The following is a 23,242-nucleotide window of genomic DNA, read 5'->3' as shown; positions in this document are numbered from 1 at the left end:
GTCTGTCTGGCAGCCTCCCCTGCCATCTGATCCAATTCATCACCAGGTGGTGATCAGTTGACCACTCTGCTCCTCTCTTCACCCGAGTGTCCAAGACATACGGCCACAGATCTGCTGATATGACCAGAAAGTCGATCATCGGTTGTCAATATGTAAGAACAAAAGTTGTCAGGCTTTTAAAAAGTGTAACTGGTAAATAGTGCAGTGAAAAGTGTAGATTGGATGTAGTGTAAATGTATTGTGAGAAGAGTACTTTTACAGACACTTACAGAACTGTGTGTCTGTATATGGGTAACTGTCTGTGGAGTGATTCTGTGAACATTTGGTTTGTTGTAAAGGTTTCAGGAAAGTTGTGAGCAATCCTGTGAAGTATTTGTAGGAAATATAACTGACGTATTATCGTTTTTTAGGTTTATTTTTATTTGCAGTTGGACATATGAAGAAATGTAGACTATACTGTACAGCATATCTGGTCATTAGTCTGGCTGTCTTTCATTTCAATACTGCTTTAATGTAAACAGGTAAATGACAACAAACACTGAAAAACATCCTATAAATGTTTATACCCTGTATAAATATATCTCATCTCATCTCATTATCTCTAGCCGCTTTATCCTTCTACAGGGTCGCAGGCAAGCTGGAGCCTATCCCAGCTGACTATGGGCGAAAGGCAGGGTACACCCTGGACAAGTCGCCAGGTCATCACAGGGCTGACACATAGACACAGACAACCATTCACACCTACGGTCAATTTAGAGTCACCAGTTAACCTAACCTGCATGTCTTTGGACTGTGGGGGAAACCGGAGCACCCGGAGGAAACCCACGCAGACACGGGGAGAACATGCAGACTCCGCACAGAAAGGCCCTCGCCGGCCACGGGGCTCAAACCCAGGACCTTCTTGCTGTGAGGCGACAGCGCTAACCACTACACCACCGTGCCGCCGTATAAATATATTTTAATAATAAATAAAAATGTGGCCCTTACTTCATAAAGTAACCAATCAAGAATTAAAATGTCACGATGCAAATGGTTATAAAATCTTAAATTAATTTTAATACTCATTAATGTTTAACTGAAACCATCTTACATATACTTTATTTAAGATACATTTTTGTCACTGTGATGGAGAGTATTACTCTCATAATTTTATTCATTTTTTTAACTGATAAGATCAAAGGATGTAAGAGCAATGCTTTAAAGGTTTTGCTTGTCAACTTGGCACATTGTCAAAATTTTCTTCCTTCTGTGATTGCTTTTCAATCTACTACAGAAATTTTGCCATACATGTAGCAGCAAAATCTGAACACAGTGTAACTATGAAACATGCATTCTTATTGTATTTTAGGTTATTCTGTGCTCAACATGTCCTATATCACATGACCATAATCTCCGTTTGCTATGAGCTAGCGTTGGTGGAATAAAACGGTATGAGCCAATACAGTTCTGATCAGAAGTCTGCATACACAGACATGAATGTCGTGGCAATATTGAGCTTTTAATGATTTCTTTGAACTGACTCTTAACTTCCTGTTTGTGATCATGATTGACGATAGCTGGTAGCTTCGCTGTCTACAACGTAAAAAGGGCTTTTTTAATAGCACCCATTGGATTGACCAACACACAGTACATTGGGAAAGTCCAAGGAGCTCAATGCAGATCTGAGAAAGAGGATCATAGATTTACACACACCAGAAATGTCTCTTGAAGCCGTTTATAAACAGCTGTAGGTTCCAGGATCCTCAGTTCAAAAAGTATGTATGTACAAGTTATTGGGAGGTGTAGCCACTTTGCCAAGCCACTTTGCTGGAAGAAGATGCCAACCGAATTGGTTTGGATGGTCAGGAACAACCCAGGAAGCACCAAGGCACAGGCCTGCCATGAACTGGAAGCTGCTGGAACACTGTCTACAGTCAAGCGAGTTTTACATCACCATGGACTGAGAGGCTGCCATCCAAGAAAGATGTCCCTGCTCCAAAATTAACACCTTCAAGTTTGCAGCTGACACATGCTCAAAGAAAAAGCCTTCTGGAGGAAATTTTTATGGTCAGATGAGACAGAGCCTGAGTTGTTTGGCCACAATGACCAGAGATACAGAGGAACACTGTACCAACTGTTAAGCATGGTGTTGGTAGCATCATGCACTATGACTGTTTTGCTGCCAGTGGAATTAAAGAAAGAAAGCACAACTTTATTCATCACACACTTGTGAAATTCCTCTCTGCATTTAACCCATCTGAAGCAGTGAACACACACATGCGCGCGCACACACATACCCAGAGCAGTGGGCAGCCATGCTAACCGCGCCCGGGGAGCAGTTGGGAGTTAGGTGCCTCACTCAAGGGCACCTCAGCCCAAGGCCATCCCATATTAACCTAATTGATGCATTGCACAAAGTGGATGGAGGAGGACTACCTCAGAATTCTTCAGCATAACCTCAAACCACCAGAAACAATTGGGACAGTGACCCCAAACACACATCAAAGCTGGTTCTGGAGGATAAAGCAGGCTAATATTAAGCTTCAAACAAGTCCTGACCTAAACCCAATGGAAAATCTGTGAAGTATGCTTAAAAGTCAGGTCTGTGCCAAGAAACAAATTTAATTGAACTCGACCACTTCTGCCAACAAGAGTGGTCAAATGTATTCAACTAGAATTCTGTCAGAAGCTTGTTGATTGCTAACAAAAGCATCTGGTCAGAGTGAAACTTACTAAGAGACATTTAACCAAACTGTATTAGGTGTTTTGTGTGTAAATTTTTGACCTTGTGCTGAACAAATTAAAACTTGTGCACCAGATTCTTGGGTTTCTTCTATTAAAGATGTATGTTGTTCAGTCATTCTGCCACAGAAAAAAGAACAATTCCGAGAAGCCCCTGAAAGCCCAACATGTCACGATCCAGCCCGGAACTTCCATGTCCTGACCTGTGTATCTGCGCTCCACTCTGGGTTTCCCCCGTTTTCCCCATGCAGCACTCGAACACCTGCTTTAAGTCACACTATGTAAATACAATGGGGAGAATTACATTGGTGCTTGAAAGTTTGTGAACCATTTAGAATGTTCTATATTTCTGCATAAATATGACCTGAAACAACATCAGATTTTCACACAAGTCTTAAAAGTAGACAAAGAGAACCCAGTTAAACAAATGAGACAAAAATATTATACTTGGTCATTTATTTATTGAGGAAAATGATCCAATATTACATATCTGTGAGTGGCAAAAGTATATGAACCTCTAGGATTAGCAGTTAATTTGAAGGCGAAATTAGAGTCAGGTGTTTTCAATCAATGGGATGACAATCAGGTGTGAGTGGGCACCCTGTTTTATTTAAAGAAGAGGGATCTAGCAAAGTCTGATCTTCTCAACACGTTTGTGGAAGTGTATCATGGCACAAACAAAGGAGATTTCTGAGGACCTCAGAAAAAGCCTTGTTGATGTTCATCAGGCTGGAAAAGGTTACAAAACCATCTCTAAAGACTCCACCAATCCACAGTCAGACAGATTGTGTACAAATGGAGGAAATTCAAGACCATTGTTACCCTCCCCAGGAGTGGTCGACCAACAAAGATCACTCCAAGAGCAAGGCGTGTAATAGTTGGCGAGGTCGCAAAGGACCCCAGGGTAACTTCTAAGCAACTGAAGGCCTCTCTCACATTGGCTAATGTTAATGTTCATGAGTCCACCATCAAGAGAACACTGAGCAACAGTGGTGTGCATGGCAGGGTTGCAAGGAGAAAGCCACTGCTCTCCAAAAAGAACATTGCTGCTCGTCTGCAGTTTGCTGAAGATCATGTGGACAAGCCAGAAGGCTATTGGAAAAATGTTTTGTGGATGGATGAGACCAAAACAGAACTTTTTGGTTTAAATGAAAAGCGTTATATTTGGAGAAAGGAAAATGCTGCATTCCAGTATAAAAACTTTATCCCATCTGTGAAACATGGTGGTGGTAGTATCATGGTTTGGGCCTGTTTTGCTGCATCTGGGCCAGGACAGCTTGCTATCATTGATGGAACAATGAATTCTGAATTATACCAGCGAATTCTAAAGGAAAATGTCAGGACATCTGTCCATGAACTGAATCTCAAGAGAAGGTGGGTCATGCAGCAAGACAACGACCCTAAGCACACAAGTCGTTCTACCAAAGAATGGTTAAAGAAGAATAAAGTTAACGTTTTGGAACGGCCAAGTCAAAGTTCTGATCTTAATCCAATCGAAATGTTGTGGAAGGACCTGAAGCGAGCAGTTCATATGAGGAAACCCACCAACATCCCAGAGTTGAAGCTGTTCTGTACAGAGGAATGGGCTAAAATTCCTCCAAGCCGGTGTGCAGGACTGATCAACGGTTACCGCAAACGTTTAGTTGCAGTTATTGCTGCACAAGGGGGTCACATCAGATACTGAAAGCAAAGGTTCACATACTTTTGCCACTCACAGATATGTAATATTGGATCATTTTCCTCAATAGATAAATGACCAAGTATAATATTTTTTGTCCCATTTGTTTAACTGGGTTCTCTTTCTCTACTTTTAGGACTTGTGTGAAAATCTGATGATGTTTTAGGTCATATTTATGCAGAAATATAGACAATTCTAAAGGGTTCACAAACTTTCAAGCACCACTATACATGACACGGAAAAATACTTACCGTTGTGTCAAGTTCATGTTTGTTTTTTTTTCAACAACCCCGATTCCAAAAAAGTTGGGACAAAGTACAAATTGTAAATAAAAACAGAATGCAATAATTTACAAATCTCAAAAACTGATATTGTATTCACAATTGAATATAGACAACATATCAGATGTTGAAAGTGAGACATTTTGAAATTTCATGCCAAATATTGGCTCATTTGAAATTTCATGACCGCAACACATCTCCAAAAAGTTGGGACAGGGGCAATAAGAGGCTGGAAAAGTTAAAGGTATAAAAAAGGAACAGCTGGAGGACCAAATTGCAACTTATTAGGTCAATTGGCAATAGGTCATTAACATGACTGGGTATAAAAAGAGCATCTTGGAGTGGCAGCGGCTCTCAGAAATGAAGATGGGAAGAGGATCACCAATCCCCCTAATTCTGCACCGACAAATAGTGGAGCAATATCAGAAAGGAGTTCGACAGTGTAAAATTGCAAAGAGTTTGAACATATCATCATCTACAGTGCATAATATCATCAAAAGATTCAGAGAATCTAGAAGAATCTCTGTGCGTAAGGGTCAAGGCCGGAAAACCATACCGGGTGCCCGTGATCTTCTGGCCCTTAGACGGCACTGCATCACATACAGGCATGCTTCTGTATTGGAAAATCACAAAATGGGCTCAGGAATATTTCCAGAGAACATTATCTGTTAACACCATGCCATCTGCCGTTGCCAGCTAAAACTCTATAGTTCAAAGAAGAAGCCATATCTAAACACGCTCCAGAAGCACAGATGTCTTCTCTGGGCCAAGGCTCATTTAAAATGGACTGTGGCAAAGTGGAAAACTGTTCTGTGGTCAGACGAATCAAAATTTGAAGTTCTTTATGGAAATCAGGGACGCCGTGTCATTCGGACTAAAGAGGAGAAGGACGACCCAAGTTGTTATCAGCGCTCAGTTCAGAAGCCTGCATCTCTGATGGTATGGGGTTGCATTAGTGCGTGTGGCATGGGCAGCTTACACATCTGGAAAGACACCAGCAATGCTGAAAGGTATATCCAGGTTCTAGAGCAACATATGCTCCCATCCAGACGACGTCTCTTTCAGGGAAGGCCTTGCATTTTCCAACATGACAATGCCAAACCACATACTGCATCAATTACAGCATCATGGCTGCGTAGAAGAAGGGTCCGGGTACTGAACTGGCCAGCCTGCAGTCCAGATCTTTCACCCATAGAAAACATTTGGCGCATCATAAAACGGAAGTTCCGACAAAAAAGACCTAAGACAGTTGAGCAACTAGAATCCTACATTAGACAAGAATGGGTTAACATTCCTATCCCTAAACTTGAGCAACTTGTCTCCTCAGTCCCCAGACGTTTACAGACTGTTGTAAAGAGAAAAGGGGATGTCTCACAGTGGGAAACATGGCCTTGTCCCAACTTTTTTGAGATGTGTTGTTGTCATGAAATTTAAAATCATCTAATTTTTCTCTTTAAATGATACATTTTCTCAGTTTAAACATTTGATATGTCATCTATGTTCTATTTTGAATAAAATATGGAATTTTGAAACTTCCACATCATTGCATTCCGTTTTTATTTACAATTTGTTCTTTGTCCCAACTTTTTTGGAATCGGGGTTGTACTGCCTTTCTCTGGTTCCCTGACTTGGATTATGTTTTGAATTACGAGATTTACCTGCTGTTTTGGGGAATTTTTGACTGTGACTTTGACTCAGGACTCTGTTTTCCCGGTTATCTTTTTGCCGGCTATACCCGGATTTCTCTTGGGATTATTGTGACTGTTTACTTTATGTCAGCTGTGCCGTCCTTGGAACTGGCCAGAATATTTCAGATTGCGCTATTGCGCTTGCTTTCTGCCTGATCTCCTCACCTTCCTGCTTATCAGGTATGCCTTAGTTCTAATCTGTGACTTTTTTGTAATTACTCACTGGATCCAGTCTACTCCCATGGCCTCTGGTCGGTGACAGATTTTTTCGGCCTCACTATGGACCCAGCACACTACAATGCTCTCAAAGCTGGGCTAAACAGGGCTCGGTTCTCAGCTCTCATCAGCATGACATCTTAGGAGTTCACCAGAGCATGTTTTCTATCACTGACTCTCTGCAAAGACTCTCCTCCCAGATGGAGAGCCTTCAGGCTTCAACCATGGGCTGACCAGCACTGGCACTGATCAGTCAATTGGCTGCTCCAACAATCAAGTTCATATGTAGATGAGGCTGAGTTCATAAACTGGTGTTATGACCACAGGGTCATAATGTGTATTATTTTTCGTTTACGTTTTGTTGTTGCTGTTTTCCCTTCCCGCCTGAGGGGATGCTGTTCACATCTTCCTGTTTTTGAGCAGCAGACAGACATGTGGCTATTGAGCTATCAGATTGCTGCACCTTGATAAGCTAATCTTTATTTCTTTTGGAAAAACTGAAAGAATGAAGGAGTAAAACGAACAAAAACTTACATGATTTCATGTTATATGTATTTACCATGCAGATTAAAATCTTTAAATTCTGCATCAATAAATAGCAAAACCATGTACAAAGAAAGGGGTTTCTCCACACACATCCTCTCATTTGGCATCAATGATGATTTTTAAAAAAAAGAAAAAAAAATCTGCAGCCTTCCACCCCAGTGCTTACACAGAGACTGTGGGTGTGGATATATATGAGACAATTAGGCCACACCAATTTGATTAGTTGGTTCTCGGAATCGCCGCTTAAAGAAAATGCAAAATGGAAAAAAAAAATCGAAATCGACTGCAGGTTGAGGTCACGTGACGTCGAAAACCAATCAAATCGCCCCTTTCACTTTAGATAAAGACTTGTGGAAGAAACATGCCTGTGGAGGGGAATCCTGCAAAGCCTGTGGTTGTGATTGTTAGGATATTCAGCGAACAGAAGTGTAAAATCTTTGGCAGGTGTGTCGAAATTCAAGAGGGGGAAAACTTTGCACAGTTGTACTCAAGATGCCGTGAGCTTGTTACCCTGCGATGTGCCAACTTGGACAACAACTCTGTGGAGGTGGATTTAATTTATATATTTCATTGATTGATGTGAGGGGCAAACAGAAAATCATTCAAAGTATTTAGCCATCAGAAGTAGCCTACTTCTGGTCAAATCTTTTTTTCTGTGCATTGTAGATGTTCAATTGACTGTAATTCAATCATTTGTTTAGCCTATCTGTTTACTGGTTTGCCTGATAAAAGACGTGCAGCCAGAGCTAGCCCTTAATGCATATGGGTGGAAATAAGATAAGCTATTAAAAGAGCCATATGAAATGTGTAACAATAATGTATTGTCTTTGTTTTGTTTCTCTATTATGAAAGCCCTCTATTTCCACTGCTAATTTTACTATCAGAGCATTTTTTTTAAATTTTATTTTTATTTTTATTTCGCGCACTTGCTTCATATTTTTCCTGAAAAAATCCAAGAACCAACTAATTAAATTAGTGTGGCCTTATCTCCAGTTCAGATCAGAAGCAAAATAAAAGGGATGGCATGTTAACAATGCAGATTATGGATATGTACATGACTATGCTGGGCAGCAAAAGGGGAAAAAAAACAAGTCCAAAAACCGCAGGAGACTTGTATATAAAATGTGTGTGTGATATATTTGTGTGTGTGTGTATATTTTATTTATATATACACACACACACACACGCAACCCCGATTCCAAAAAAGTTGGGACAAAGTACAAATTGTAAATAAAAACAGAATGCAATAATTTACAAATCTCAAAAACTGGTATTGTATTCACAATAGAACATAGACAACATATCAAATGTCGAAAGTGAGACATTTTGAAATTTCATGCCAAATATTGGCTCATTTGAAATTTCATGACAGCAACACATCTCCAAAAAGTTGGGACAGGGGCAATAAGAGGCTGGAAAAGTTAAAGGTACAAAAAAGGAACAGCTGGAGGACCAAATTGCAACTCATTAGGTCAATTGGCAATAGGTCATTAACATGACTGGGTATAAAAAGAGCATCTTGGAGTGGCAGCGGCTCTCAGAAGTAAAGATGGGAAGAGGATCACCAATCCCCCGAATTCTGCACCGACAAATAGTGGAGCAATATCAGAAAGGAGTTCGACAGTGTAAAATTGCAAAGAGTTTGAACATATCATCATCTACAGTGCATAATATCATCAAAAGATTCAGAGAATCTGGAATCCTCTGTGCGTGAGGGTCAAGGCCGGAAAGCCATACTGGGTGCCCGTGATCTTCGGGCCCTTAGACGGCACTGCATCACATACAGGCATGCTTCTGTATTGGAAATCACAAAATGGGCTCAGGAATATTTCCAGAGAACATTATCTGTGAACACAATTCACCGTGCCATCCGCCGTTGCCAGCTAAAACTCTATAGTTCAAAGAAGAAGCCGTATCTAAACATGATCCAGATGCGCAGACGTCTTCTCTGGGCCAAGGCTCATTTAAAATGGACTGTGGCAAAGTGGAAAACTGTTCTGTGGTCAGACGAATCAAAATTTGAAGTTCTTTATGGAAATCAAGGACGCCGTGTCATTCGGACTAAAGAGGAGAAGGATGACCCGAGTTGTTATCAGTGCTCAGTTCAGAAGCCTGCATCTCTGATGGTATGGGGTTGCATTAGTGCGTGTGGCATGGGCAGCTTACACATCTGGAAAGACGCCATCAATGCTGAAAGGTATATCCAGGTTCTCGAGCAACATATGCTCCCATCCAGACGACGTCTCTTTCAGGGAAGGCCTTGCATTTTCCAACATGACAATGCCAAACCACATACTGCATCAATTACAGCATCATGGCTGCGTAGAAGAAGGGTCCGGGTACTGAACTGGCCAGCCTGCAATCCAGATCTTTCACCCATAGAAAACATTTGGCGCATCATAAAACGGAAGATACGACAAAAAAGACCTAAGACAGTTGAGCAACTAGAATCCTGCATTAGACAAAAATGGGTTAACATTCCTGTCCCTAAACTTGAGCAATTTGTCTCCTCAGTCCCCAGACGTTTACAGACTGTTGTAAAGAGAAAAGGGGATGTCTCACAGTGGTAAACATGGCCTTGTCCCAACTTTTTTGAGATGTGTTGTTGTCATGAAATTTAAAATCACCTAATTTTTCTCTTTAAATGATACATTTTCTCAGTTTAAACATTTGATATGTCATCTATGTTCTATTCTGAATAAAATATGGAATTTTGAAACTTCCACATCATTGCATTCCATTTTTATTTACAATTTGTTCTTTGTCCCACCTTTTTTCGAATCAGGTGTGTGTGTGTGTGTGTGTGTGTGTGTGTGTATATATATAGTGTGTGTGTGTGTGTGTGTGTGTGTGTATATATATATATATATATATATATATATATATATATATATATATATATATATAATGTGTATATATATGTATGTATGCATGTATGTATGTGTGTGTGCATACATGACTTCCCCTTTCCCCGCTCCCAAGGACAACCAGTGCCACAGTCGATTGCAGTCCAAAGTACAGCTTATTTATTTCAGAGGTAAGTTAGCGTCAAGGTGAGCATGGCCCAAAATAACAAACAAAACAATCTAGGTTTAATAACCTAGCTGACCTGGTCTACAAAGGAAAATGAAAGAAAATACAGGGATCTTACCTAACTCCCTAACATAAACAGAAGAAAAATAGAATGCAAAAAAAAAAGGGGGCTTCTCACCCCTACAGTTACCTGGACTGCTTTAGGAAAATAGTGATGATAATTACAACTTAAAGGTCATAGGCAATGGTTGGAGGTGAAACGTAGAATATCAACTTTACTGTCTAGAAGAACGACCCAAAAAGCGAATTCAATCTTCCTAGGTTCTAATTTGCACCCTAAAATTGAATAAAACGGTTAAAACATACTGTTTTGCCCAGTTTCTGAAGGTTTGTTTCCAGTCGTCGTGACATCATTCAAGCCAAACAGACTGGAAGCAGTTCTGTGTTTACTTGTGAACTGAGCACACGTGTACGGATTTTGGTCGTGAGAGGTTGTATAAAATGTCTGAAAGCAGTAGTGATTTTGAAGTAGGAGCTCTCCAAGTTGAATATTGAGAGGTGAAACCATATATGTATGAACCTATGGCCGTTGTGAAGCAATCGGTGAATGTGGCTCACTGGTTTGACCGCACGGCCTCGGAATCGGACAGCAACTCTGCCGACTCTGATCGCGGTGACCCTGGACCTCAACAAGACTCGTGCCCAAACGATTTATCCTGGTAGTTATGATAAATTCTTACTTTCGTTGCAATACTAAATAAGATCCCTTTTGAAGAATAATTAAAGCACCCTCCCTAGTGGATATAGGTAACGATTACTTGACAGTGCACCGGTAGGCCACATTAGCCTGCCATCTGCGGCATTATACTATTTATAGCCTCCTCTAAGCGAGGAAATGTCCCTTTGTCTCATTTCCACAATGATTGTACAGGATCCCTCAGGATTCTTGTCAATTGCAAGCAAAAGTAAAAATGTTTACCTCCTATCTTCTCCTTTTTGCTTGAGCGTTGCTGGTCCGTTTCTTCTTTGACTGCTTGATTTTGTTTCACGCGCACAAGCCACTCTCTCTGCCTCGTCTCCTCTTTCGGAAAAAGCCAACCCTCTGGCTTCACGTGCACAATCCATTCTCTCCGCCTCGTCTCCTCTTCTGGAAAAAGCCAACCCACTCTCTCCACCTTTTCTCCTTTTTCGGAAAAAGCCAACCCCCTCGCTCCACCTCTTCTCTTTTGGAAAAAGCCAACCCACTCACTCCACCTCTTTTCCTTTTTCGGAAAAAGCCAACTCACTTGCTCCTCCTCTTCCGGAAAAAGCCAATCCACTCTCTCCATTTCTTCTCCTCTCTCGGAAAAAGGTAAAAACTTCTTCCTGAACCGGTCCCGTTGTTACAGTTCACTGCACAACAATAAGCCATGGTTTTTCTTTGGAAATTTCCGAACGCACGTCTGCACTCAAGCCGAACGGCAATGCAAGTAAACGGAAGTGGACTCAACTCAAGCGGTTTGTTTGTCTTGAATGACGTCACGCGCCGAGTGGTCACGAAAAACACCAAACAGAAATTCGCCACAATCCATGCTAAATTATTTTAATTATTACTTATTAACAATACTTCTTCAGAAGAAAATTACAGAGGGTTTTTTTAACATATAAAGTTTCAAATGTGCATAAATTGAAAACCATTGCCTATGAGCTTTAAGCACTTTAGCAACACAAGACACAGTCCTGTTGAGAACCAGGAGAAAGTGAAGCACAGCCATCTTCTCCAGAGAGCATTTTAAAGCCAGTGCAATTAATCATGGTCCAATCAGAGTGCTATGATCGATGGTGTCAAAGGCTGCTGAAAAATCTAAAAGTACAAGCAAAGCTTCAAAACCCTTGTGTACAGCTCTGAGCAGATCATCATGGACACGAAGGAGTGGGGTCTCAGTGCTGTGGTGTTGACAATAGGCTGATTGCATCTTAGGATACAAATTGTTTACAGCAAGGTGGTGATATAACTGAGGTGCAACAGCATGTTCCAGACTTTTGATAAGCAGCTGAGATTGGAGATCGGTCTATAGTGATTCAGAACATCCGGATGTAAAGATAACTTCTTTTATAAGAGGTATTACTTGGGCAGTCTTGAAGATACTAGGAACTGTTGCAGACAAAAGGGACAGGTTAACAATATTCGTAATGACTGGAAGTAACCAGTGTAGGCACTTTATAAGTAGACTTGTTGGTATGGAATCAGGGCTGCAAGACTTGGTTGGTGAATTCATGATGGATCGAACAACATCAGGGTCAAGCTGAGAGAATTCGGTAAGATGATCACCCAACCACAACCTCTGAAAATGAAAGGATTGAGATCATCAACTAGTGTAGTTGCAGGCCTGAAGCTTTGGATTTTATTACCTCGCCCACGACGGAGTAAGTGGGGCGAGGTATTGTAATCAGTGCGATTTGTTTGTTTTGTCTCTGGCAGCTAACTATGACAGCATAATTAAAAGGGGAGAGCCAGGACATAAAGCAGCCAGCCACTACACTGTCAACAAACTTGAGTGAGCAAGTGAGTGGGGAACTGACAGCATCCATACATCCCAGTTTACCAAAACACTCTATGTCTGAGGACCCTCCAGATCTGCACCTTTACCTCATAAACACCATTAACAAGAGGCTTGACTAAACAGATATGTTTTCAGCCTAGACTTAAACAATGAGACTGTGTCTGATTCCCAAACGTTACTTGGAAGGCTGTTCCATAACTGTGAGGCTTTGTAAGAAAAGGCTCTGCCCCCTGATGTAGCCTTCACTATACGAGGTACCAGCAGACAGCCTGCACCTTTTGATCCAAGTAGATGTGGCGGATCATAGAGGAGCAGAAGTTCACTCAGGTACTGTGGTGCGAGACCATTCAGTGCTTTAAAGGTCAATAGTAGTATTTTATAATCAATATGAAATTTGATTTGGAGCCAGTGCAGTGTGGATAAGACGGGTGATGTGGTCATATTTTCTAGTTCTAGTAAGGACTCTTGCTGCTGCATTTTGAACTAACTGGAGCTTTTTTATGCACTTATTGGAACATCCAGTGGGTAAGGTATTAAAATAATCCAACCTGGAGGTAACGAAAGCATGAACTAGTTTTTCCATGTCATGTAGTGACATTAAACTTCTTATCTTAGCAATATTTCTGAGATGAAAGAAAGCTATCCGGTAATGTTGTCAATGTGAGTTTCGAATGAAAGACTGGGGTCAATAATCACTCCGAGGTCTTTTACTGCTGCACGTGAAGAAACAGAAAGGCCATCCAGAGTTACTGTGGAATCAGAAAACTTGCTTCTAGCTGCATGTGGTCCTAGTACAAGTATTTCAGTCTTGTCAGAGTTAAGCAGAAGGAAATTAATAAGCATCCAGTGTCTAATGTCCTTTACACATTCATCAATTCTATTAAGCTGGTGTCTCTCATCAGGTTTTGCAGAGACATACAACTGTGTGTCATCAGCATAACAGTGGAAACTAATACAATGCTTATGAATAATATCACCCAGAGGTAACATATATAAAGAAAAAAGCAGTGGACCCAAGACAGAACCTTGTGGAACGTCAAATTTTACCTCAGTATGTCTAGAAATATCACTACTTATATCAACATACTGATAGCGATCAGTTAAATAAGACCTGAGCCAGGAGAGGGCCATTCCCTTAACTCCCACAACATTTTCTAGTCTATCCAGAAGAATGGAATGATCAATGGTATCAAATGCTGCACTAAGGTCAAGCGAGACACAGCCCTGATCAGACGCCAACAGTAGGTCATTTACTACTTTAACCAGAGCTGTCTCTGTGCGATGATGAGGTCTAAATCCTGACTGATACATTTCATGGATGTAATTCCTATGTAAATATAAGCATAACTGCTGTACCACAACTTTTTCAAGGATCTTGGAGCTAAAGGGGAGGTTTGATATTGGCCGATAATTGGACAGCTGACATGGATCAAGGTCACCATAAAGGTCAATTTTTTGGCCAAAATAACATTTTCCATTATAACTCAAACGGTTGCTGATCGACAGATGTTTACTATTATGAGCATATAGGAACTCCCATATGGCCTTTCATTTGGCACCATGATCTTTGACCTTGAGTGACTTTGAAAGGTTAAACTGAAGGTCATAGATTTTCAGAGGGCTGTAACTTTAAAATGGTTCATGATAGCCAGATGTTTACCATTATCAAAATATAAAAGTCCCATATGGGCTTTCAGTTGCTGTCATGACCTTTGACCTTGAATGACTTTGAAATGTCAAACTCAAGGTCATGGATTTTCATCGGACTATAAGCTGACAGCTGATGATTGAGAAATATTACCATTATCAACATATGGGTATAAAGTGCTGCCGGGTGAGATTTGTTTTGCCTAGCAACACTTGTTGTTAAAGTGATCAGTGAAGGCATCAGCAAGGTCATCCTTGGTAATTTGAAGAGGGCAGAATCTTAGGTCTCTGGCCATGTACCATTGCATCAACTTTTCCGAATAGCGATTTTTTTTTTTTTTTTTTTTGACTCAAGACCCTGCAGCTTAGTGGTGTGATATGACATTTTAGCCTGATCCAGTAATTGATGGTGACTCACGCATTGGTCGCGATAAATTTGACGGTCAACCTCCTAAGTGCATTGATCTCCATTTACGCTTGAGACAACATTTTAGTAAGTTTCTCTTTCTTATCAAACCACGGAGCATACAGGCAGAGGGTTGCATACCGAGTTCATTGAGGGGCATGTACGTCAAGTAGCTTTCGCAGGACGGTATTATATTTCATAGACCTTGATGGTAGAGTTCTACTGTTGAGGATCATTAGCAAGAGAAGATGCCTGTATAGATTCTATGAAGTCATTGATGTCCAGTTGTCAAAGATGACGTTAATTACCGAGAACTCTGGTTGGCTTAGGTTGTGGAAACGTAAGATGGGAAGTGACTGAGGCATGGTCAGATGTCAGTTCAAACAAGACAGATGGATGGACAGCTAATTCATCATCCTGCTTGGTAATTGTGTTCGAGTAAGTGACTACGTTCGTGACTTGGACCAGCCACGTGTTGTACAAGACCAAACATTTGAAGATGATCCATAAAATTAGATGCGTTAGAGTCCCTAGGTATATTGTCCATATGGAAGTTAAAATCGCCTGCAATTATTAACTTCCCAGGAGGGAGAATGGCAGACTCAAGCAAGGATGAAAATTAATCAAAAAGCAAAGAGGTTGGCAATGGGTGTTTCCTTGAAGGAGGTGGGCAGGGCATGAGAGTGGGAAACAGTTGTTTGGGACACCAGGGTGCCTTGCTGTTAGAGTTTCAGGGAATTCTCTGAAGAGATGCAGAAGGTTTTTGACCGTTCTCCCAAGGACAGGGAGGCACTGAGACAACTAATGGGACAGAAGCAAGGTGCTCACTCAGTTTATGATTACACCATCGAATTCTGGACTCTTGCCATTGTAGTCGACTGGAACATAAGTGCCTTATACGATGCCTTCTTTCATCTGCTTGATCTTGCCATCTTGGATGAGATTGTGCCTCATGACCTTCCTGAGAGCCTAGATGGCTTGGTAGACCTGGCCAGTCAGGTGAATGCTCGCCTACAACCATGTAATCAGAGAAGGGACTGGAGGTGCAGCCATAGGGTTGAACCCAGGATTGTCGCCCCTCCATTGAAAATGCCACCCCTGATGAATTGGAGCCCATGCAACTAGGCAGGACCCAGATAACCCCAGACAACAGGTGATGCTGTCAAGAAATTTGTTCCTGTTTTTACTGTGGACAGTCTGGACATTTTATCTCTCATTGCCTGGTAAAAGGGGTCTACCCACCAGTAAATGCAGGGATACAGGTGGGCATCTCTACACTTGATTTCTTTACTGCTAGGTTAACATTGACTGTCAAGATCACATTCCAGGATAAGACCCAGTCTATCCAAGCTCTCATTGATTTCAGTGCTGACCAGAGTTTTACCATGACTTCCTGGGCTGAGGAACTGGGCATCCCCTTGCGGGAGTTAGATTGTTCCCTTGTGACCAGTGCTGTGAACGGGCTTCAACTCGGTCCCATCTCCCATGTCACAGACTTAGTTATTTTGAAGGTTTCAAGTAATCACATCAAATCGATTTCATTTTACACCCTTGAGCCTATTGTGCTTGGCCTTCCCTGGTTACGCCTCCACAACCTCCACATCAACTGGAGCGATGGAACAGTCCTCTCCTGAAGTGCGCACTGCCTGGCTACCTTTCTGCCTTCTGTGGTGTAGTGGTTAGCACTGTTGCCTTACAGCAAGAAGGTTCTGGGTTTGAGCCCAGCGGCCGGCGGGGGCCTTTATGTGTGGAGTTTGCATGTTCTCCCCGTGTCCGCGTGTGTTTCCTCTGGGTGCTCTGGTTTCCCCCACAGTTCAAAGACATGCAGTTAGGTTAGCATGGGGTGGCCTTGGGCTGAAGTGCCTTTGAGCAAGGTACCTAACCCCTAACTGCTCCCCGGGCGCTGTAGTATGGCTGCCCAGTGCGCATGTGTTCACTGCTTCAGATGGGTTAAATGCAGAGGATGAAGATCACTGTGCTTGAAGTGTGTACATGACAAAGTTTTTCTTCTTGATACCAACCCTGATGAGACTACGGATCTCTGCAAGGTGCCCTCCAAATATCTGGATCTTCATTTGGTCTTCAGTAAGGTTTGCGCCACCTTTCTTGCCCCCATTGGCCCTACAATTGTGCAATAGAGCTATTACCTAGAACCACACCTCCCAGGGCATCTATCTATTCTCTTTCACCCCTGGAGCAGGAGGCCATGGACAAATACATCTTGGAGTCACTAGCACCTGATATTATCCATCCATCATCTTCCCCTCCTGCAGCGGGGTTCTTTTTTGTGGAGAAAAAAGATAAGTCCTTCAGGACCTGCATTGACTATGGGGGACTAAGTGCTATTACTGTTAAGAACTGCTACCCCCTACCACTCATGTCCACTGCCTTCGAATTACTTCAAGGGGCTCAGTTTTTCACTAAGTTAAATCTCCGCAATGCCTACCACCTGGTGCAAGTAAAGGAAGGAGATGAGTGGAAGACCGCATTCAACATGCCCACTGGCCACTACGAACACTTGGTTGTTCCATTTGGGCTTACTAATGCCCCCTCTGTCGTCCAAGCTCTGATCAGTGATGTTTTATGAGACTTTATTAACCAGTTCGTCTTCGTATATCTCGACAACGTTCTCATTTTCTCTCCGACATTGGAGGTCTATCGACTCCACATCCTGCAGTGGCTCCAAGAGAACCAACTTTTTGCCAAAGTACAAAAGTGTGAATTTCACAAGCACACGGTTTTCCTTCTTTGGCTTTGTGATATCCCCCGGGTTCGTTCAAATGGACCCTGACAAGGTCAGGGTGGTCTCTGGGTGGCCCGTTTCCTCTTCCCGCAAGGAAATGCTGTGTTTTTTGGGGTTTGCCAACTTCTATCAGAGATTTATCAGGAACTATAATGCCATCGCAGCTCCCCTGACCGAGCTTAGATCTTCCAAACACCCCTTCTTGTGGACTAACCATGCCGAGAGTGCCTTCTCTTCTCTAAAGAGCAGATTCTCCACGATACCTGTTCTCATCATCCCTGACCCTGCCGCTCAGTTTATCCTTGAAGTGGACGCCTCGGACACAGGTGTTGGGGCTGTCCTGTCTCAGAGATCAGCCAAGGATAATAAGGTGCACTCCTGCACATCATTTTCTCATCGCTTGACTCCAGCTGAACGCAACTATAGCATTGGAGATCAAGAACTACTCTCTATCAAGCTGGCTCTGGAAGAGTGGAGGCATTGACTGGAAGGGACTGAAATCCCATTCATTATATGGACAGATTATAAGGAACTCGAATATCTTGGGTCTGCTAAACGTCTCAACTCGTGCCAAGCCAGATGGTTGGTTTTTTTCCCCATTTTAATTTTTTCCTCTCTTAGACCAGGCTCTAAGAATGTCAAGCCAGATGCGCTCTCTCCAGGCAGTTTTCTCTGGACTCTCAGCAAGGCACCTGTTCGTTGTCTTGTGGCTTCCACCTGGCTTGACATAGAAACTGCCATCCAGAAAACCCTGTTCAGTGATCCTGGATCAGGTAACAGCCCACCCAACTGCCTTTATGTGCCTCTTTGTGTGCGCTCCCAGTGGGGGCACAGCTCCCCCCTAGCCTGTCATCCTGGGGTGGCTCATACTCTTGCGGTACTCGGGCAACACTTCTGGTGGCTTACCATGCCACAGGATGTTAGGATCTTTGTGTCATAATATATAAACACGATGGGGAGAATTACACGACGTGGAAAAATACTCGCCGTAACATCAAGTTCACATTTGTTTTTGGTTTTTCTCTGCTGCCTTTCTCTGGTTCCCTGACTTGGATTATGTTTTGGATTATAAGCTTTCCCTGCTGTTTTTGGGAATTTTTGACCCTGACTTCGACTCAGGACTCTACTTTTTTCCTGGTTATCGTTTTGCTGGCTGTGCTCAGATTTCTCCTGGGATTATTGTGACTGTTTATTCTGTAGCAGCTGTGCCATTCTTTGAATTGGCCAGGATATTTCAGACTGCGCTGCTGCGCCTGCTTCACGCCTGATCTCCTCAACATCTTTCTTATCAGGTACTGTACGCCTTAAGGCCTCTGCATGCTCGTGCGACAAGGCTTTCGCAGACAGCTTTTCGCAGACAGTTGTAATTTATTGTTGAGCGGGGGAATAGGCGTGCGCGATGTTATTCACCGGCACAACGCAAGGGGGCGCGAAGTCGCTAGGAGTAGTTGGTGGGTGTGGTTAGTGGAGTGTTTATCCTCCGGTTACTTATAATGACTAGAACTGGAGTCGTATAGATGTACGTACTTCCTCACTTCCTCGATCAACCGCTCTTCGTGCTGCTCCATCTTCGCTCGTGTTTTTAAAAATGCCGGTCGTGAAAACAAAACAAACCGGGAAAGTAGGGAAGCGGAAGTGCGTGTACAGCGGATGTAGAGTGGACCACTCAGAGCCCTCTTGTCTGCGAGGCTTCTGCGGTGGTCACAATTTTTGGGAGGTGCGCGCAGAGCGTCTGCGAAGGTGGGGGGGCTACGCAGACACTGTCTGCGACACCGTCTGCGAGGACTGGGTTGTCAGCATAAATTGGCCTTGAGTTCTAATCTGCGACTTTTGTAGTTACTCACTGGGTCCAATCTACATCCACGGCCTCCAGGTCATGACACTGTATTGCAGTGAATCTTTGAATCTAAGTAGTTATACACAGATTAATTAACACGTTAATCAGTGTGAATTGGTTGATTTTGATTTACATATTTGTGCTAGCTTTGTTGGCAGATTAGGAAACTGAACTAATTGTACTAGCTATCTACACTCAATAAAGGTAGTGACAATGTCTGCTACTTGCTTCCAAGCCATATTTTCTTTTGTAACATCCATATTTGATGAGAGGTCTATGTGACAGGATAAAATCAAACTATAGTTATAAATATTTCCTCCATTTTTGTGTCTGACAGTAAATCGGAACCAATTGCAGGCATAGGATTGGTCCAAGGAATAAATCAAGCTGGCTGTTCGGATTTGGTCACGTTACTGAATCTCACGCTGTGGCTTTGTTGCTTGCTCATGCCACTAAATTCATGGGTTGATGTCTCACATTTACAGTGAACAGTGTGCTGCTTTGTCATTAATTCGTGTGGATGTAAAATTACTTTTTTTTTTTAACATAATACATAACATGATGGTAAATGTGTGTTTGGGGGTGTGTTAATTGTTTCAGAATGATCAGGAGAAGGAGTGGGTATATAAGGGATCAAATCGATTGGAGCAAATCCAAAAGATCAAGAAGCGAATGGCTGAGCAGAAAAAGGATCAGCCTGTTAAAGGTATGAGGGGTGTGTGTGTGTGTGTGTGTCTTGTCACCAAACACACTCTTCTCTCACATATTCTTCTTTTTCTCTGCTCATCAGCTGGATGGACTGCACCTCAGAAGAACATTAAACTACCCACAAGTACTACCACTGCCACCACCACCGACGCCATCGCCACTCCGACCTCCTCAATAACAGTTACCACAAATATCGAACCCTTAAAAATCTCTACTGCTCCAAGTGTTTCCCAGAATGTTTCCCCAGTCACAACATCATCAAGTGTGACAAAGACATTTGCCAGTATACAAATGTCACAGCTGAGAGTTGTCCTGAACAGGATCACCTTTCCTTCGCCACTGAAGACCATGAAACCCGCCGCACAAACTGAGCCCACAGTAACCGCTTCACCTAACACAGGGTGAGTCAGTTATTTTTATTTTTTTTTTCACTGATATTCTGAAATTTTTGTGTAGATTTTCAGGCAAGTGTTGTCTGGAGTTGACACATAGGTTCTCCTGCAGAACTGAGAAATCTCTCAAAACGTTACATTTTTAATAGACAGACAGAAACATATCATTAATATGGTGAAACGTTCTGTGAGTAGATATTTATAGCCCCTTTCATAAATGAAACCCGTTACTGGATCAAGTCAAAACAACATAGGATAGATAATCACGGAATAGACACCTGAACCTCCAAGAAACGTGTAAAACCTGTGAGACCAAATATGAATTTCTCCGATACAAAATTTAAAGGCAAATTGTAATTCTTTTCCTTCTTTGTAAGTCAAAAATGAAATCGTAAAGGAAACAGAAAGTGACGAGTCCACTGTTCTGAAACCGGTAGTTGTCGCTGATGGATTATAACATGCGCGATGTGTAGTGCGAGGGAAGCAGATTCCACTGCGATCCGAAATCACATATAGTAGAGCATGTATGTGCTGGCAAGTTTCCACTGGCTACACTGTGTGCATTACGGTCACAACACATTAATCCAGTGTTTCTGACTCTCACTGGAGCCAAAGGAAAACAGTACCATTAACATTACTAGGTCACCAGGGAATAGATAACGTTTCAGCTTTATTGTTTTGCTCCCATTTACACACAGCACTGTTCCAGTATAAGAAATAAACGGTTTTCAGTATGAGTGCAAGTGTGAATGATGGGGTGTCTGTAATATTTCTGAAAAGAATCTCCAGTGTCAGTTGTAACGGTGGAGTGTGATAGAATGGCACTCTGTCAAAGTGCATTTTTTTTTTTTTTTAATCTAACATCACGTTTACATTCACACACATGCGCTTATTTCATTTATATAACTTTACCAGAAATTGGTAGTTTTTTCCTCTCTCTTAATTGTCTGACCAATCACAAGTGGCCTAGTACGACACGGCAGGTCATGGTCTTTTGACAAAACAGGAAGTGAAACGCCAAACTGTGGTGAGAGTTACCGTAAATGGCACATCATTACGTGTGGCAGAGGAGCCAGGTTTAGCATTAGGAAGAAGAGTTTCGGAGGCGTCTTTTGAATGGATTTTACGGCTCGTGGTGGAATACGGGACTGGGATTTCTAAGAAATGGAACGGACAGATCGGGAAATTGCACAAGTACCATAATAGGAAGCGCAACTGTTTTGCCTGGCTTACTTTGGTTACTTCAAATAATTTCCCCAGATCTCCACTCTCGCACCTGGCCTCCAGCAAAATTGCCAGCCTCTCTACATTGCTCTTCCGGCTACTCTATTCCCTGGTCACACACACAGCCGACCCCCTGCTCCCCCCCCCCCCCCCCCCCCCCCCACACACACACACACACACGAACACACACACACAAGCCCGCTTATAAAAGCATACATCTTAACTCACCCACAGCAGACCAACTTTTTTGTTGTTGTTTGTTTGTTTGTTTCATTTGACTGTTTATTTTTGTTTGTTGATTCAATTTATGGACGACTGGAACCCAGTGAACTGAGTTTTCTAAAGACACTAACGCTATGTTCACACTGCAAGGCTTAATGCTCAATTCCGATTTTTTTGTGAAATCCGATTTTTTTTGTGAGGTCGTTCACATTAACAAATATATGCGACTTGTATGTGATCCTCAGTATGAACGAAAAGCGACCTAAAAGTGTTCCGCATGCGCATTGCAGGATACGACGACGTCACACGCAGTGAGCATGGCCAGTGTTTACGGAAGTAAAACCGCCCGGTTGCGGTATGACCCATCCAATCTAGCTTGAATAGCTGCATCCCCCCCAAATGGAAATCAGCTCCCTAACCTCTGCGTCCTTCCATTGAGAAGATTCAGAACCTTCACAGCCCGAAGCGTCCCTCGCATTGATGTCATGCGCAGGGGCGCAGATACGTTTTTTGAACTGGGGGGGACAAAAAAAATGGGGGGGGGGGGGGGACAAAGCTGCCAGCAAACCAACCCCAACCCCGATATGCCTGTCAAACTTGTTGTGGGTTACTATAGCAACCAAGCTCGAGCTCGCAACCTGTGCAGTCTGCGCAGCTCAACCAACCGAATATCAGTCTTTGTTTTGTTTTATGTGAGTTGTTGCAACTATGTATACACTGCCGTGCACCTCAATAAACCGAATGGTAATTAGTCTTTTGATTTTTCCGTGAGGTTTGCCTTATGCAAAGTGGGGGGGACCGAACGAAGTGAATTTAAATCTGGGTGGGACGAATCCCACCCGTCCCACCCTCTATCTGCGCCATGTTGTTGTAACTTTTTTTGAGAGACCCGCCGCCTACTTCAGCGCAGAATAGTGACGTTTGTGGCTTGTTGATGACGTGTAAGTCGGATGAATGCGACCTGGCGGTTCAGACTGAAGTCGCATATGAAAAGAGCGGATAGGGATCGGAATTAGGACCACATATCCAAACGGCCTGGGTCGGATTTGAAAAAATCGGATCTGTGTCGTTCATATTGTCAATAAAAGATCGGATACAGGTCACATATGGGCGAAAAGATCGGATTTGAGTCACTTCAGCCTGCAGTGTGAACGTAGCCTAAAACAAAATTTATCCTGTGTCCTGTGCTATGTTGTGTTTTAATGCTTTAAGAGGGTTTTGATAATGGGGATGTTTTTTTGACTTGTGGCAGTCTTTCACTGCCTGGTGCCCAACTTAAAATAAATAAATAATTACCTTTCGAAGACAAACTCCACCATTACACAGTGCTTTGTAACAGTCAAAGTTAACATTCAAA

General features: G+C 42.5%; 1 protein-coding gene across 2 annotated transcripts in view; it reads left to right on the top strand.

The window, feature by feature from the left end:
• The window catches only part of setdb1a (SET domain bifurcated histone lysine methyltransferase 1a), an 89,408-nt gene that overhangs the window by 31,878 nt on the left and 34,288 nt on the right, over positions 1-23,242 (top strand). For both annotated transcript variants that reach the window (XM_060904925.1, XM_060904924.1), the window contains exons 10-11: positions 19,940-20,045; positions 20,130-20,448. In XM_060904925.1, coding sequence (XP_060760908.1) covers positions 19,940-20,045; positions 20,130-20,448 — 425 coding nt within the window. The remainder of the gene's footprint in view (positions 1-19,939; positions 20,046-20,129; positions 20,449-23,242) is intronic.

This window comes from Neoarius graeffei, chromosome 22 (genome assembly GCF_027579695.1).
Source record: "Neoarius graeffei isolate fNeoGra1 chromosome 22, fNeoGra1.pri, whole genome shotgun sequence".
NCBI lineage: Eukaryota > Metazoa > Chordata > Actinopteri > Siluriformes > Ariidae > Neoarius > Neoarius graeffei.
The sequence above is the reverse complement of the archived record's forward strand: the minus strand, read 5'-3'. Positions and strand labels throughout refer to the sequence as shown.